Here is an 18,337-nt window from a genome sequence, read left to right as displayed (position 1 = left end):
CCATGCAACGGTCACCTCGAGATTGGACTACTGTAATGCCCTCTACTTGGGTCTGTCTTTGTCGCGAACACGGAAACTCCAGCTAGTGCAGAATGCAGCTGCTAGGCTGTTACTGGGGCTGCCCAAGAGAGAGCACATACAGCCAGCACTGCAGGAACTGCACTGGCTACCAATAGTGTACCGGATTCATTACAAGATGCTAGTTATTACTTTTAAAGTACTGTATGGCAGAGGACCCATTTACTCGAGGGACCGTCTGTCCCCACATATTCCACAGAGAGTGCTAAGATCTGGATCCCAACATCTCCTAGTGATTCCTGGGCTGAGGGAGGCGAGATTAGTGACCACCAGGGATCGGGCCTTTTCAGTGGCAGCTCCGTCCTGGTGGAATCAGTTGCCAGAAGAGGTTAGGGCCTTGAAAGACCTCACCCAGTTCCACAAGGCCTGTAAGATGGCTCTCTTCCGGCAGGCCTTGTATCTACCATAGGAGACTTCTGAAATAACTGCCATCTTGGAACGATGAGGAACATCTAACGTGTTAGCACTAAACTGTATATTGTTTTAATTTATGGGTTTTAACTTATCTATTTAAATGGTTTTATTGTTTTATGACGGTGATCATAGCATGCTATGACTCGGATAAGAACATAAGAACATAAGAGAAGCCATGTTGGATCAGGCCAACGGCCCATCAAGTCCAACACTCTGTGTCACACAGTGGCAAAAAATGTTATATACACACATACACTGTGGCTAATAGCCACTGATGGACCTGTGCTCCATACACTGTGGCTAATAGCCACTGATGGACCTGTGCTCCATATTTTTATCTAAACCCCTCTTGAAGGTGGCTATACTTGTGGCCGCCACCACCTCCTGTGGCAGTGAATTCCACATGTTAATCACTCTTTGGGTGAAGAAGTACTTCCTTTTATCCGTCTTAACCTGTCTGCTCAGCAATTTCATCGAATGCCCACGAGTTCTTGTATTGTGAGAAAGGGAGAAAAGTACTTCTTTCTCTACTTTCTCCATTCCATGCATTATCTTGTAAACCTCTATCATGTCACCCCGCAGTCGACGTTTCTCCAAGCTAAAGAGTCCCAAGCGTTTCAACCTTTCTTCATAGGGAAAGTGCTCCAGCCCTTTAATCATTCTAGTTGCCCTTCTCTGCACCTTCTCTAAAGCTATAATATCCTTTTTGAGGTGCGGCGACCAGAACTGCACACAGTACTCCAAATGAGACCGCACCATCGATTTATACAGGGGCATTATGATACTGGCTGATTTGTTTTCAATTCCCTTCCTAATAATTCCCAGCATGGCATTGGCCTTTTTTATTGCAAACGCACACTGTCTTGACACTTTCAGTGAGTTATCTATCATGACCCCAAGATCTCTCTCTTGATCAGTCTCTGCCAGTTCACACCCCATCAACTTGTATTTGTAGCTGGGATTCTTAGCCCCAATGTGCATTACTTTGCACTTGGCCACATTGAACCGCATCTGCCACGTTGACGCCCACTCACCCAGCCTCAACAGATCCCTTTGGAGTTCCTCACAATCCTCTCTGGTTCTCACCACCCTGAACAATTTAGTGTCATCCGCAAACTTGGCCACTTCACTGCTCACTCCGAACTCTAAATCATTTATGAACAAGTTAAAAAGCATGGGACCCAGTACCGAGCCCTGCGGCACCCCACTGCTTACCGTCCTCCACTGCGAAGACTGCCCATTTATACTCACTCTCTGCTTCCTATCACTCAGCCAGTTTTTGATCCACAAGAGGACCTGTCCTTTTACTCCATGATTCTCAAGCTTTCTAAGGAGCCTTTGATGAGGAACTTTATCAAAAGCTTTCTGGAAGTCAAGGTAAACAACATCTATCGGGTCTCCTTTGTCCACATGTTTGTTCACCCCCTCAAAGAAATGCAACAGGTTAGTGAGGCAAGATCTTCCCTTGCAGAACCCATGCTGAGTCTTCCTCAATAACCCGTGTTCATCAATGTGCCTACTCATTCTGTCCTTGATAATGGTTTCTACCAACTTTCCCGGTATTGAAGTCAGACTGACTGGCCTGTAGTTTCCCGGATCTCCTCTGGAACCTTTTTTAAAGATGGGGGTGACATTTGCTACCTTCCAGTCCTCAGGAATGGAGGCAGATTTCAATGAAAGATTACAGATTTTTGTTAGAAGATCCACAAGTTCAACTTTGAGTTCCTTCAGAACTCTCGGATGTATGCCATCCGGACCCGGTGACTTATTAGTTTTTAATTTGTCTATCAGTTGTAGGACCTCCTCATTTGTCACCTCAATCTGACTCAGGTCTTTCAACACCCCTTCCAAAATTAGTGGTTCTGGGGCGGGCAAAAAGTTCTCGTCTTCTACAGTGAAGACGGAGGCAAAAAATTCATTTAGCTTTTCAGCCATTTCCCTATCCTCCTTCAGTAATCCTTTTACCCCATGGTCATCCAAGGGCCCCACTGCCTCCCTGGCTGGTTTCCTACTTCTAATATATTTGAAGAAAGTTTTATTGTTGGTCTTTATGTTTTTTGCAATATGCTCCTCATAGTCCCTTTTTGCCTGCCTGATCACAGTCTTGCATTTGATTTGCCACAGCCTGTGTTCCCTTTTACTAATCTCACTTGGACTGGTTTTCCACCGCTTAAAGGAGTCCTTCTTACCTTTTACAGCTTCCATTACTTTCTTTGTTAACCACGCAGGCCTTTTCTTATGCCTGTTTGTGCCTTTCCTAACTTGTGGTATGTATTTTATCTGAGCTTCTAGGATTATAGTTTTAAATAGCGTCCAAGCTTTCTCAAGGGTTTTGACCGTATGTACCTTTCCTTTCAGTTTCTTCCTCACATGCCTCCTCATCTCAGTGTATTTACCCCTTTTAAAGTTAAACGTGGTTGTGGTGGTCTTTTTGGACAACTCCCTATTTATACAAACGGTGAAATCAATAACATTATGGTCACTGCTCCCAAGCGGCGCAATCACTTTTACATCTCTCACCAAGTCTTGGGCATTACTTAGGACCAAATCCAGGATCGCCCCACCCCTGGTAGGTTCTGAGATGTAAGCCGCCCTGAGCCCACCTTGGCAGGGAGGGCGGGGTATAAATCGAATTAAACATTAAACATTGTGTGGACTGAGATGCATCTGCTGTGTCTTACAAAAGAACTGAAATTCTATGCCAAGCCAAGCCCTGTTCTCCTTGCCTTGATCCCCTGGGGACTAGCACTTTCACTTGTATACCGGAGGGTTGAGAGCTATCACTGCTGCCCCCCCCCTTCCTTTGGGTCCCTCTCTGGGTAAACACAATCAACTGGGGAAAATGGTGGGCCACAGAACAAGGATAAAAAGACCAGTGCGAATGCACAGTCTTATAAATGCTAAGTCCTATACTCAGGGCTTCTGAGCAGGAACGCAGTTTTGGCTAGCTTGGTGACAGGGGGTGTGGCTTAATATGCATATGAAACGCCCTTTGTGAAAAAATGGTGGCATTAGGAGGTTTTTAAACTTGAAGGTTTTTAAACAGAGGCTAGATGGCCATCTGACAGCAGTGAAGATCCTGTGAATTTAGGGGGAGGTGTTTGTGAGTTTCCTGCATTGTGCAGGGGGTTGGACTAGATGACCCTCGAGGTCCCTTCCAACTCTATGAGTCTATGATTCTATGAGGTGTGACCTAATATGCAAATGAGTTTGTGCTGGCTTTTTCTACAAAAAAAAGCCCTGTCTATACTTCTTGTAGCAACATTGTTGCTGGGGCAGGCCAATAATTCTTGAAGTTTCAGCAGAACTAGGACTTCTCTCATTGTCCCTTGACAGGAGATCAAGATGGAGTCCCTGAATGTCTCAGGGAAGAGGCTGTGACTCATTTGTAGAGCATCTGCTAGGCATGCAGAAGGTCCCACATTCAACCCCTGGCAACTTCAGTTAAATGACTTGGTAGAAGGTGACGTGAATGATCTCTGCCTGGGATTCTGGAGAGCTGCTGCCAGTTTGAGTAGACAATACTGACTTAAGAACATAAGAGAAGCCATGTTGAATCAGGCTAATGGCCCATCCAGTCCAATACTCTGTGTCACACAGTGGCCAATATGTGTGTGTGTGTATACACACACACACACACACACACACACACACACACACACATATATATATATATATATATATATATATATATATATATACACACACACTGTGGCTAATAGCCACTGATGGACCTCTGCTCCATATTTTTAGCCAATCCCCTCTTAAAGCTGGCTGTGCTTGTAGCCGCCACCACCTGCTGTGGCAGTGAATTCCGCATGTTAATCACCCTTTGGGTGAAGAAGTACTTCCTTTTGTCCATTTTAACCTGACTGTTCAGCAAGTTCATTGAATGCCCATGAGTTCTTGTATTGTGAGAAAGGGAGAAAAGTACTTCTTTCTCTACTTTCTCCATCCCATGCATAATCTTGTAAACCTCTATCATGTCACCCCGCAGTCGACGTTTCTCCAAGCTAAAGAGCCCTAAGTGTTTTAACCTTTCTTCATACGGAAAGTGTTCCAAATCTTTAATCATTCTCGTTGCCCTTTTCTACACTTTTTCCAATGCTATAATATCCTTTTTGAGGTGCGGTGACCAGAATTGCACACAGTATTCGAAATGGGACCACACCATCGATTTATACAGGGGCATTATGATACTGGCTGATTTGTTTTCAATTCCCTTCCTAATAATTCCCAGCATGGTGTTGGCCTTTTTTATTGCAATCGCACACTGCCTTGACATTTTCAGTGAGTTATCTACCACGACCCAAGATCTCTCTCTTGGTCTGTCTCTGCCAGTTCACACCTCATCAACTTGTATTTGTAGCTGGGATTCTTGGCCCCAATGTGCATTACTTTGCACTTGGCCACATTGAACTTCATCTGCCACGTTGACGCCCACTCACCCAGCCTCAACAGATCCCTTTGGAGTGCCTCACAATCCTCTCTGGTTCTCACCACCCTGATCAATTTAGTGTCATCTGCAAACTTGGCCACTTCACTGCTTACTCCCAACTCCAGATCATTAATGAACAAGTTAAAGAGCATGAGACCCAGTACTGAGCCCTGTGGCACCCCACTGCTTACTGTCCTCCACTATGAAGACTGCCCATTTATACTCACTCTCTGCTTCCTATTAATTAGCCAGTTTTTGATCCACAAGAGGACCTGTCCTTTTACTCCATGACACTCGAGCTTACTAAGGAGCCTTTGATGAGGAATTTTATCAAAAGCTTTCTGGAAGTCAAGGTAAACAACATCTATTGGATCCCCTTTGTCCACATGTTTGTTCACCCCCTCAAAGAACTGTAACAGGTTAGTGAGGCAAGATCTTCCCTTACAGAACTCATGCTGAATATTCCTCAATAACTTGTGTTCATCAATGTGCCTACTCATTCTGTCCTTGATAATGGTTTCTACCAACTTTCCCGGTATTGGAATCAGACTGACAGGCCTGTAATTTCCCGGATCTCCTCTGGAATCCTTTTTAAAGATGGGGGTGACATTTGCTACCTTCATTCCTCAGGAATGGAGGCAGATTTCAATGAAAGATTACATATTTTTGTCAGGAGATCCACAAGTTCAACTTTGAGTTCTTTCAGAGCTCTTGGATGTATGTCATCCAGACCTGGTGACTTATTAGTTTTTAATTCGTCAATCAGTTGTAGAACCTCCTCTCTTGTCACCTCAATTTGACTCAGGTCTTTCAACACCCCTTTCAAAATTAGAGGTTCTGGAGTGGGCAAACACTTCTCATCTTCCACAGTGAAGACTGAGGCAAAAATGCATTCAGCTTCTCAGCCATTTCCCTATCCTCCTTCAGTAATCCTTTGACCCCTTAGTCATCCAAGGGTCCTACTGCCTCCCTGGCTGTTTTCCTGCTTCTAATATATTTGAAGAAGTTTTTATTGTTGGTCTTTATGTTTTTTGCAATATGCCCCTCATAGTCCGTTTTTGCCTGCCTGATCACAATCTTGCATTTGATTTGCCACAGTCTGTGTTCCCTTTTATTAATCTCACTTGGACTAGCTTTCCACTGCTTACAGGAGTCCTTCTTACCTTTTACAGCTTCCATTACTTTGTTTGTTAACCTTGCAGGCCTTTTCTTATACCTGTTTGTGCCTTTCATAACTTGTATATATTTTATCTGAGCTTCTAGGATTGTAGTTTTAAATAGCCTCCAAGCTTCCCCAAGGGTTTTGACTGTATTTACCTTTCCTTTCAGTTGCCTCTTCACATGCCTCCTCATCTCAGAGAATTTACCCCTTTTAAAGTTAAACGTGGTTGTGCTGGTCTTTTGAGGCAACTCCATATTTATACAAATGGTGAAATCAATAACGTTATGATCACTGCTCCCAAGTGGTGCAATCACTTTTACATCTCTCACCAAATCTTGGGCATTACTTAGGACCAAATCCAGGATCACCCCACCCCTGGTAGGTTCTGTGATCATCTGCTCCATAGCACAGTCATTGAGAGCATCTAGTAACTCAATCTCTTTCGATCGACCTGAACACATATTGACCCAATCAATCTGCAGGTAGTTAAAATCACCTATTACGACACAGTTTTTACGTTTAGCCACTATCTTTAATCCTTCCATCATGTTATAATCATCCTCTATCTTTTGATTTGGTGGGCGATAACAAACTCCCATAGTTAAATTTCCTTTTGGGCCCTCTATTTCGACCCAAAGCATTTCTAGAAGGGAATCTAATTCTCTGACCTCTGTCTTACTGGACTGTATACTCTCTCGGACATACAGAGCTACCCCACCTCCAACCCTTCCCTCCATATCCTTCCGATATAACTTATATCCAGGGATCACCGTGTCCCACTGAATCTCCTCATTCCACCAAGTTTCTGAAGTTCCCACAATGTCTATGTTTTCCCCCAACACTAAACATTCCAACTCACCAATTTTACTTTGAACACTTCTAGCATTTGTATACAAACATCTATAATTTCCCAGACAAGTTAGACCCACAACCTTCTTCCTGCTGCCTCGAGACTTTGGCAGACAGTCCATACTGTTTGTCACCATCTCAGTAGACAACTCTGATTCACTACCCGATAGAAAAGTAACAGCTAACCCTTCATCTCTTTGAGATGAGTCCTCCCGAATCAGAGACATTTCATCTCCTGTCGGCTTTCCCCCAAGATTTAGTTTAAAAACTGCTCTGCCACCTTTTTGATTTTAAGCGCCAGCAGCTTGGTTCCATCTGGGGAACCAATGGACAGATGATAAGGCAGATCAAGATGGGTAGCTGTGTTAGCCTATCTGTAGCAGTAGAAAAGAGCAAGAATCCAGAAGCACCTTAAAGACTAACAAAATTTGTGGCAGGGGATGAGGTTTTGTGAGTCACTGCTCACTTCTTTAGATACTCATGAAACCTCATCGGCAGCCACAAATTATATTAGTTTTAAGGTGCTACTGGACTCTTCCTCTTTTCTACAATATAAAGTAGCTTCATGTGTATTCTCTGGGTTAAGACTTATTCCTTCCCGACTTGAGTACAGAAGAACCCAAGAGATAAGAACAAGACAGCTGCTGCTTCATGTCCTGAGAATTTATAATCTCTTGTCTCACCCTCCTCTTGTAGGACTCTTAGCATGAGGTGTCAGCCAATGAAACCTCCATCCAGACTCCAGAGCCATCTGCCCTGTGACTGTGAGATAATTCATTTCCCTATAGCTTTCCCACTGCCATCTCTCAACCTGTAGAAAGGCATTTAAGGCATGTAAAGAGTACAGACCCAGTTACTGTGATGCTGATGTGAGTCCTAGATGTAGGTCATGTCTTCACATTGACTTTTGAACCCAGTACCTGAAGTGGTACACCTACAGAATTGGGGAAGTGGAGATAGGCCGTGGATTTGGAAACAATCTCGGTGACTTGGTATTCCCAAGATACCTCTGGAAGTCAGCTGAAAGATCTCAGATCTCTTGGAGAAAGAAGAGTCCAGCCTCTGCCACCCCACAGGATATTCCACACCTGACCCATGCCAACCAGATAATTTTACAAGAAAGTCTCCCCAGAATATTGCAATATTGCCTAAGATTTCCTCAGGAGTTTAGCCTTTAAATCTTTGTGTTGTTTCCCTCCATCAATTAATCCCTGTTTTCTCTCCTCCGTTTAAAACTAAACACAGGCGTTGTGGGGGCAAAACCCTATTTACCATCCTGTTAGAATGAATTGAGTGCTTGGTTGTATTTTTAAAAGTATGCTTTGGTCTCAAAATATGGATGTTGCAAGTCGGCTGAAGTCTGTCACCTACCTATCAGATGCAGTAATTACAAGCCCAGAGTGGCACCGATGTCTAAAATAGTCCTCAGTGTTATTTGAGATGAGTCACTGATAGAACGTCAAATCTGTGATCCCTGGTATGGTACCCGTGGACATCATGGCTTCTACCAGAGGGTTTTCCTGGCACCTGCATGCTTCCTCCTTGAACTTTCTCATCCCCCAAGTAAAGACCAAATCCTTCCTCTCAGTTCACTGGAGGAAGAGGTGTTTCCCTAGGAGGCACTGCTGTTGTGTCTGCTGCGAGTATCCATTCAAAAATAGGTGCCTCTCTCACAGGAAGAAACTTAGCTTAGGGCCTCTTAATGTTTTTGTTGATTGGACTCATCCAGGCCCATAGCTAGGCAGAGGCAGGAGGGGCCATTCCCCCTCTCAAATCTGCTACACCCCCACCCACCCCTGACCCCAGGAGAGACACAGCCCAGGATCAGGATTGCCAGGCAGGGGCGGAACCAAACAAGGCCCTGATGCAGAGATCTACAGATGGGCTGGGAATGCCAGAGTGCTTTGAGGGAATAATGAGCAACGTGGGAGCTGTGAGGGAGAATGAGCACCGAGCCAGGGACTAGGTACAGGAACTCAGTGCGGCCACCAATATCAGCAGTGGGAGGAGCTGTGGCAGCAGCTGGGCAGGCATGCTGCACTTCCTTCGGCAGTGTGGCCAGGGCAGGGCACAGATTCAGTCCAGGGAAGGCACCGCCTGCCCAGCTAGAAGCCATCCTCAGTTGGATGGCTCCGGCAGGCACACCGCATCCTCCCCAGTAACTGCCTTCTTCAGTGCCTTGTCTGCCTCCCCCAGCCTTTTCTAGCTATGGGCCTGAACCCATCTCCCTTTGGTGGACATTTTGTTCTTGGCCAAGTGTCCAAAGGCAGCCATTTTGTTATGATGCTCACACCACTTCTCAGAATTTCAAAAGCACCCACACATTCAACCATGTTGAAAATCCCAAAATTAAGCAGTATCAATAGCTGCAGCCACAGCTTCAGAAACATACTGAAAAGGGTGATGGTGCTAATCTCAGTGTTACAAAGTTCAGTATAAGGTACTATATGAATAATGAGACTGAACTTGAGAGCCAGCTCAGTTTTACCACACAGGAGCATCAGGACTGTACACGGACCTCCTGTTCCCATGTATTACTCAGGGCTACATGTGTAAACCTCAGCTCCCACAATCCTCTGCAACATTTTGAGAAAGGAGGAGTCATGAGGCCTCCTCAGACATGCTGAGTATGGCATGCAGTAGTGCTTGCAATCCGGATCATTCCAGCCTGTAGTGTGGGTGGGACTAATCCCCATCTCCTCTTCTACTTATGTATCATCAGTGGTTCTGAACTGAGTATTCAATATGTTCCTTCTCACAGGTTAGAAGTGCTAAGATTTGTAGAAAGTGTGCAATCTCATTAAAGTTCTGCACCAGTTTTGGCTTGTGTGAAAAATGCAATAATCATGCCTTCGGCTCTTATCTGATGTTGCTAAAAACCTGTCTGCAATCGAATGGGCTTTGTGAAACCATTTCTCACCCTTCCCCTCATATAAACAAGCACCAGCATTCCTGTGAAATCCACTCCGGTCTCTTAAGGTTGTCAAACCATTATTTTTTATTGCCGCTGCTGCTATCTGATTATTTTTGTCTCGGCCTTTTGTCCATTTGAACAGGTTGAACTGATTCGGAGAGACTACACGGCCAATGGGGGTTGGGAAACGTTCTTGTCCTATGAGGATCCAGAGCAGGACATCCTCATTGGCCTCCTGCGCTTGCGGAAGTGTTCCGAAGAGACGTTCAGACCAGAACTGAGGGGAGGTGTTTCTATTGTCAGAGAGCTTCATGTGTATGGAAGTGTGGTTCCTGTAAGCAGTCGAGATCCCTCCAAATTCCAGCATCAGGTATCCATGGCTACGTCAAAATATGTATATTTAAAACAATATATTCCTCGGGGGGGTGGAGTGGAAAGTTCCATCAAATTGCAACCAACTAATAATGACTCCACAGGATTTTCAAGTCAAGAGAGGGACAGGGATGGTTTGCCATTGTCTGCCTTTGCATAGCAACCCTGAACTTCCTTGGTGGTCTCCCTTTCAAGCACTAACCAGGGCTGACCTTGCTTACCTTCCGAGATACGACAAGATCAAGCTAGCCTGGGCCTTTTGGGCTAGGGCTGATATATTTCTTGAGAAAGGGAGGCGAGTTTCATCATTTGGGCTCCTTCACATGAGCTGCTACAGCCCCAGATACCCAACTGACCTCTCAGGTGAGAACCAGTCCTTTTTGTGACAAGATTAGACCTGATGAAGCGCATGGACTCATAGCATCCATAACATATATCTGCTGTGCAAGCTGTCGTCCATATAGATGTGTTAAGTCATTCAGGTGGTTAGCTGTCTTTTGTTTTTTAATATAATGCATTTCAAGCATTCAGAGCACTTCACATGCCTCATCTCAATAATCTACAAGGGGAGTTGTACACATCTCCCTGCTGTTGCTGCTGGGATAAAAATAAGCATGTCAGATATAAACAAGATCCTCATTTTGGGCTGTCTTTGGGCTTTGGGGAGGGGATAAAGAAATTACCATTGTCTGCTTTATACCTGAAACACTTTTTCATTTATTCAGGACTGATGGGTTCAGTGAGATTCACTGCTGTCATTTAAAACAAAACAGGGGGAAAAAAACCCTTTCTTCAAAGCTGGCTCTCTCTGCATTAGAATGCAGCTTAGGTTTTATAGTAATGACCCTAGGCAATGAGGCAGCAGTGGTAAATAAGGGGGGAAGGTGGGGGGAAAAGAGCAACAGAATATGAATGCTTACCTCCTAGAAGTGAAATTTTAAAAGCCGGGGAAAGTGGCTGACGCACGTGAAAGGCAAAAGGGGAGGAAAATCAATTGAATGGAGCCAGCGCTAACAAATTGAAATAGATTGAAAACAGAGACTTGGATGTATGACGCACAAATACAGGCTGAAAAAATGTTTACTAGGGCATCTGAGACTATCCCAGAATTGAATACATTGCTGCGCTCCCCCCCACTTGCCAAATCTCAGAACATGATGTTGTTATGTACTCCCTGTTTCCCCAAGTGGTGAGAAGTTCCAGCAGAAGGGCTGCTGGGCTTAGGTTTGTTTGGATGAGAGAACTCAGAAGATTTAGGATGTTTTGCTAATATTTGCTTTAGTTACAAGCATACAGATAGGCACAAAGAGGCATCCCTTTATTAAAGCAGATCCAGTACCCCATCTCCAGACCCCAGAGGAAGATGCAACCCCGTGCACTTCATTGTTTTGGACAACTCACAGCCTTGTCTCTTTTCCAGAGTGGTCTCTTTCAAACTCCAGAATTATTTTCTTCCCATTTATACTTCTGTCCTTAGCTTGGAATGTGGGGTGTCCCTTTCTGTAAACTCTTTGCAGGTGGGTAGTGATTGGTTTGCAGTAGAAGAGCAGGATTTGAGTCCTTAAAGACCAACAAGATTTCCAGGTTGCAAGCTTTCAAAAGTCAAAGATACTTTCATCAGATACTTTGTTGGGTATTTGAGGAAAGGAGTTGTGACTCATGAAAGCTTGCATCCTGGAAATTGTGTTTGTTTTTAAGGCACTCCTGGACTCAAATTGTTATCTTTTAAGCAATTTGCACATCATTCAAGAACCCAATCCTCCTAGCCTGCATGTCTCATTGATAAAGCATCATAGGGTGGTTAGTTTAAGAAAGCAGTGGTCAGCCAGCATAGTTACATTGTGAGAATAATGCTGCATTACCCTATAGCTAGAAGGCTGCTGTTTAGGACTGGGTGACAGTCCCTTCCCAAAAACCCTTCCTTCCTAACCAGACCACCTTGCTACTATAATATAAGCAACCAGTAGAAAGAGTAATTTGTTTCAGTTGTAGTCAGGAGACTTATACTACCATCCTAATCAGAGTTTGTACCCTTCTAAGCCAAATGGCTTTAGTGGACATAGAAAGGTATACCTCTGCTTAGGATGACACAGTTAATGGCCTTTGTTTGGGAGCTGACACTTTGAGAGGATTTTGGCATGCTCAGCTGGTCCTATGAAAGCCCCAGGCAGCACTTTGCCGCGTCCTAATCTTCGTAAAGCGAGCCGAATCAGGAGGCAGCAAGTTCCCATCTGGATGCGTGTTGGACCATTTGCAAGACTTGGCTTGGTTTAAAATAAATAAATAAAAGCACTGTGCAGTGAGCAACACTCTGCTCGGTAAATGTAGTGAACTGTCATGGATGGAATTTTGTTGCCTTGTATTAGCAGTGGAGCAGAAGAACCCGGCTACCTTACCGGCATTTCTAATTCAGTTGGAGCTTGAAATAGAGGAGCAGCAGTTTGTGCTTCCTCCTCCCCCAACCCTCTCTCCAAAAAAAATTAACACTGTTTTATTCCCAGCTGGGTGGCTCCCTTTGCCTCTGCTCATGTGTAGGTAGCCGAGTTTGTGCTGTGACATCACTGCACTCGGAATTTCCCTGCACCCACCTCCACTCCACTTCAGCCAATGAACACGTAGGTCTATAGGTCAGTGTAGTTTTACCCTAAAAGAGCATCCTTCCAGGCCAGCGTTGCCCCCTTCGCTAACTTTTTTCATGTTGTCAGAGACAGTGCCATATGAAGTCATTGTAGCTAATCACCATGTTCACACTGGGGTATGCACCAAGAGCAAGGGCAAGGTCCAGTGCAGGGGAGCACTGCAGAAGTTAAGTAGATTTGGGTCTGGTTGGTGCCTGGATGGGAGACCTCCTGGGAATCCTCTATAATGCTTCCTTGCATTTTCTGTTAGAAGAATGGGGGGATAAAAAGATATTAAATAGCCTCTTAGAAGATTTTCTTACCACTTGCACAATGTATATCTGGGAAATGAACAGAAAGAGGAGTTATTGACTCAGACCAGACATGCACATTTCTGCAACTGCTCCTGGCATTCTCTCCCCCCCCCCCCCCCGACTTAATTATCAGTCTTGCAGGGACTCAATTCATATTCAGGGCACTTTCACACAAACTAAATATTTAACACACTTTCAATCCACTTTTAGTGCCCTTTGCAACTGGATTTTACTGTGTGAAATGGCAAAATCTACTTGCAAATGGTCACTGAAGTGGATTGAAACTGCATTATTTAGTATGTGTGAAGGGACCCTCAGACTGGCTCTAGGAGAGGGGGTATTAATGGTCTTCTCATCCTGTAGGAAATGTCTCAAGGCTCCAGTATTTGTCCTACTGGGGAAACCTACACCTGCAAATAGATTTCCCCAGTAAGGCAAGTATTAGTTTAGTTAGGCAATTATTATCCTGCTTTCCCCCCCAATGGTGATCCAATGCACATTGAAAACATGGTGCTCCAAAGTGCCATCAAGTCACAGCTGATGTATGGCCACCCCTTGGCGTTTTCAAGGCAAGAGGCATTTCAGAGGTGGTTTGCCATTGCCTGTCTCCTCATCATGACCCTGGTGTTTCTTGGAGGTCTTCCATTCAAATACTAGCCAGGGTTGACCCTGCTTAGCTTCCGAGATCTGACAAGATTGGACTAGCCTGGGCTATTCAGGGCTGTATCCTGGCTATTCCTAAGAAAAACTGAAACAAATAAATTACCGTTTGGATAGTTTTTCTAAAGCAAAAGCACAGATCCCATCCTAGATGGTTTCTCTGTCCAGAAGGCTGGTTCTCTAGCCAGTAGGCTGATTCATTTAGTGGTGATGAGCTGCAAGCCAAGGATCAGGAGCCCCTTGACCTTTGCCGCTCATATTGTGCCTCTGGCCATGTCCTGGATACTTGCAAGAAGTTCAGCCTTGAAATTAAAAAGATGGTGGCCTTGATCCCGGATTCCCTTCCTTGCAACAGGCTCTCTCGGCACCTTTCAGGGCAGGAAAACAGCATGTTGGGAGTGGAGTAGGAAGGTAGGGCTTTAAAGTCTCCCCTGGAACTACAGTCTTGATCCCAGACAGCTTCCCCATGTGCCTGCTAATTAGGTGTGAAAAAATGCTGGGAGCTGCAGAAGCACGCACATTTGGGTTCAGCCTTTTTATTCTAATGGCTGTGCTTTAGGAATAAGAGTGATTTTTACAGCACTTTGGATGCAGTCCTTTTTGGCTTTGGAGTGGATTTGCACAGCTCTCATCTCTAAATAGTTGTTGCTAGTCAGAGAATAGGAAAGGGCTCTGAGCGTTTTATGCACTTGCGCGGCGATGCTTGGGGGTCCCCCCCCCACAAGCATTCAATCTGTTCCTCTACTCCTTCTGCAGTAGTTTTTCTCTCCCCTGCCCACCCACCAGCATATAAAAAGGTTCTGCCTACTAATCCCTAAATTACAACTCTCCATATTCACTTAGTTTCCTTTGTATTATTTTTTCTCTTCTGCAGGGATTTGGGATGTTGCTTATGGAGGAGGCTGAAAGAATAGCCAGAGAAGAGCACGGGTCGTGGAAGATTGCTGTTATTTCAGGTATAACTGACGAATTTGCTTTCCAGATATAATCTGCTGATCTATTGGGGCGGAGTCAAGCAAGAGAAAGGGATGAGTCAGCTGAGTGTTGGAGAAGTGCAGACACCAGAAATAAAGAGAGAAGAAGTCCTTCAGGGCAAAGATTTCTAGTCCTTTTCAAAGACAGTTTCCTACCCCAAAGCAAGCAGTCAGCAGCACAAATGAACAGGTCAAATTAATTTTGGAGTACCTCATAATGTTTAGTGGTGGGGATGAGTCTACAAGTTATAAAAAACAAAATAAATGTTCCCTCCCAAATTGGGCCATGGTCTCAGAATGCTGTTAGGGTTGAAATAAACTGTGCTTAAATCTGAGACTTCTCTCTGAACTCTCTCAGTGCCACCTACCTCACAAGGTGTCTGTTGTGGGGAAAAGGAGGGAAAGGTGATTGTAAATTGCTCTGAGACTCCTTAGGGTAGAGAAAGGAAAGGTCCCCTGTGCAAGCACCAGTCGTTTCCGACTCTGGGGTGACAATGTTTTCACAACGTTTTCACGGAAGCTTTTTTACGGGGTGGTTTGCCATTGCCTTCCCCGGTCATCTATGTTTCCCCCCCAGCAAACTGGGTACTCATTTTACTGACCTCGGAAGGATGGAAGGCCGAGTCAACCTCAAACAGCAAAAACTGCTACCTGAAAACCCAGCTTCCACCGGGGATCAAACTCAGGTCGTGAGCAGAACTTAGGACTGTAGTACTGCAGCTTTAACACTCTGCGCCATGGGGCTCTAGGGCAGAGAAAAGCAGGGTGTAAAAACCTACTTTTCCAATGAAGAACAATTGTTTGGAGAAATTTCAGACACTCCTCATCTAGAGGACACACTTTCATCTCTGTGTTTGAATTCCCATAGCCATGTCCAGTGGCTACAGAGAGCAATCTTCCATCCAGTCCATTTTTTAAAGAAGTTACTTGGGGAAAATCCCATTCCCTCTGCCAAAAGGCACGATGTAAGAGGAGGTGGTTGTAAAAGAGCTCATCTCATTGCTGATGTTACCGGTTTAAGACCCTCTAAATACATTGGATAGCTCTTCTCTGTGCGAAAGACTGATTCATTCTCATGCTAATATCATCAATTTAGGGATGTATCTAAGTGAATGGGGGGATTCTGTTCCCTACAGAATGGGCATGCTGCAGCAGAGATGTAGGCTGTGTTGAGTGGATACTTTGTGTGGCGTGTTTCTTCTGTTCCATATAGAATGAGCCTGAAATGCAGTCAGGATTGTGTTCCTCTGTCTTTCAAGTCATCAGAATTCAAAGAGAGGATTTAAGACTGTAAAAGAAGAGGCTATTTTAAATAAACCTGCAAAAAACAGGTGCTTTCAAGCTGTTCCCTAGGAAATACAATCTAACAAAGCTCAGCTTCCTCTTTAGGTTTTTAATCTTAAATAAAAATGTAGCTAGAGTTGAGTTTTGCAGCAGAGAAAATTAATCTTGTGTGGTTAATTTTCAGAAGAGTAGCATCTACAGCAGAATTTTCACAAGCTCTCTAACAGGAGGAGTTAATTTCCTCCTCACCACCACCACGTTGGAACGTTAAGCCAAGAGACTGCTTTGGAAACAGCAAAAACTGCTTCTGTATCATAAGGGTCCCGGAACTTGTTGAGCCTAAAGGGCAATTTTGGAATTTTGAAAAAGGATAATGGACCCAACTACAAAATGGCTGCTATGGGAGGAGGCAGGGCCAGCCACAAAATGACTCCCCTGGAGACCATTAAAAAACATCAAGAGTTTCTAAGCCAAGCATCCTCCTATGTATGATAGCAAAAGCTATTCCGGATGGGCACTCCATGCAGACCCAAAAGTGATAACCTCCTGGGATAGGGTTGCCAGGTTCCCCCTTGGCAGGGGATGGGGGAGGGGTAGGTTTATCGGATCCAGGTTGGGAAACTCCTGAAGGTTTGGGGATGGAGCCTAGAGAGGACAGCACCTCTGACTCTAATAAAAGTGGAAGAAAGCCAGGACTGATTCTTTGCTTTGGAGGCAAGATGCTTAAAAGAAGAAGCAAGTGGATACTAGTTGACAGATCAACTGGCAGCACAGCATCCATGGATACCACATTGGGGAATCATTGCTCTCACTGATGCTATAATATTAATCAGGAGGAAGTGTAAGTCAGTGGCTTTGGGCAGCAGATTTGGGCATGCTGTCTGCAATGTAACCTTTAAAAAGTCTTTTAAGATTGTTTGTTACTACCGAGTCATTATGACTCAGTATACTTTGAGCGCTCAAGCAGGCAGTTGCTAGGAGCAGGGTCTTCTCATTAGCACCCTCCATCCTATGGAATAGGTCCCCTAGAGAAGTGCACCTAAGTAACTTTTTATTCTGTATTCAGGTGTTGGACTGAAACCATTTTTCATTTGGGCCTTTGCTGCTACTGAAAGACTTTTGAGACAACATTTGTTTTAATTGACCATTACTTTGTGGGTTTTTATGCAGCCAGCCTTGGGAAAGTTAGGAAACCTTCATCCTGAACTTTCCCAGGCAAGTCTTTCTTTCCCCCTCCTCTTTTCCTTTTGCTTCAGGATGGTGGTTATTTCGAGTAATTGTTGCTCATTTGTACCATGAAAGCAGCAGAGAAAAGGAGGCACTTAAAGGAAGCTTAAGTGCACATCTTGAACCAGCTTGAAATGCGTGGGCTGGCATTATGGAGGAAAAGCTGGGTTGCTGGCTTGACTTAGCTGTACATTAGAAGGAACACGCATCCTCTCTGTCTCTCGTAGCAGGGAATCATTCCAGCCACACCAATGTCCATAGCATCATTATACTCTGCAGTGATTGGATGTTGGGGGTGTGTGTTGTGTCTGTATACCTTTTTGGAAGAGGCAGAGAGGTGCTGGTTCCCCCCCTTATTTGTTTCTAAAACTATATTCTTTTATTTATTTATAAATTTGATTTTTAGACTGCCCTCATCCACACTTGAGGCTCAGGGCAGTATACAACATCTAAGAGAGACAATCAAGTTAAAATAAGTTAAAAACAATAAAACAAATTCAGTACCCATTCCAAATGTTGCCTTAATTAAGCCAGATTTATCCTAGCCCCCAAGAGAGGAGAGGGAAGGGTGGGGCCAGACTAAATAAATTAGAATCATTAGCAGGGATTCTCTAGCTCAGTTTCTCTCTAAAACATAATACCATGTAGCAATACCTGAAAATGTTTGTCTTTTTTCTAGGAAAAAAAGAATCTGAAAAGCACAATCTCCAAGCTTGCAGAAATGGCTATTTATGGCACTTATCTCTCTTGCTCTACTTTCAAAGGATTTGTCTCCTTTCCTGTTTCCCTTCATATTTTGTATATTGTTTATTTAAAGTATTTCTATGTTGCCTAAGTTTTCAAGGCAGTTTGCAGAAACATCAGAACCCTGAATGTATAAAATCAGCAATGCTAATCATGAAACATCAGTATACCCTCTCCCCCCAAAAAGCAGTATCTCTAACAGCAAAAACAATTCAGCAGCAGACTGTTCACACCAGCAATAATAAATCAAAACAGCAGCGGCAGATAAAACCAAGTTCCTGCTTTAGAA

At 44.3% G+C, this 18,337-nt stretch overlaps 1 protein-coding gene across 2 annotated transcripts in view; it reads left to right on the top strand.

Moving 5' to 3' along the window:
* The window catches only part of ELP3 (elongator acetyltransferase complex subunit 3), a 107,130-nt gene that overhangs the window by 76,224 nt on the left and 12,569 nt on the right, over positions 1-18,337 (top strand). For both annotated transcript variants that reach the window (XM_060250401.1, XM_060250402.1), the window contains exons 13-14: positions 9,998-10,225; positions 14,694-14,775. In XM_060250401.1, the coding sequence (XP_060106384.1) occupies positions 9,998-10,225; positions 14,694-14,775 (310 nt within the window). The remainder of the gene's footprint in view (positions 1-9,997; positions 10,226-14,693; positions 14,776-18,337) is intronic.

Source organism: Heteronotia binoei, chromosome 1 (assembly GCF_032191835.1).
Source record: "Heteronotia binoei isolate CCM8104 ecotype False Entrance Well chromosome 1, APGP_CSIRO_Hbin_v1, whole genome shotgun sequence".
Classification (NCBI taxonomy): domain Eukaryota; kingdom Metazoa; phylum Chordata; class Lepidosauria; order Squamata; family Gekkonidae; genus Heteronotia; species Heteronotia binoei.
Note: the sequence above shows the minus strand (reverse complement) of the source record. Positions and strands in the feature narration are given on the sequence as shown.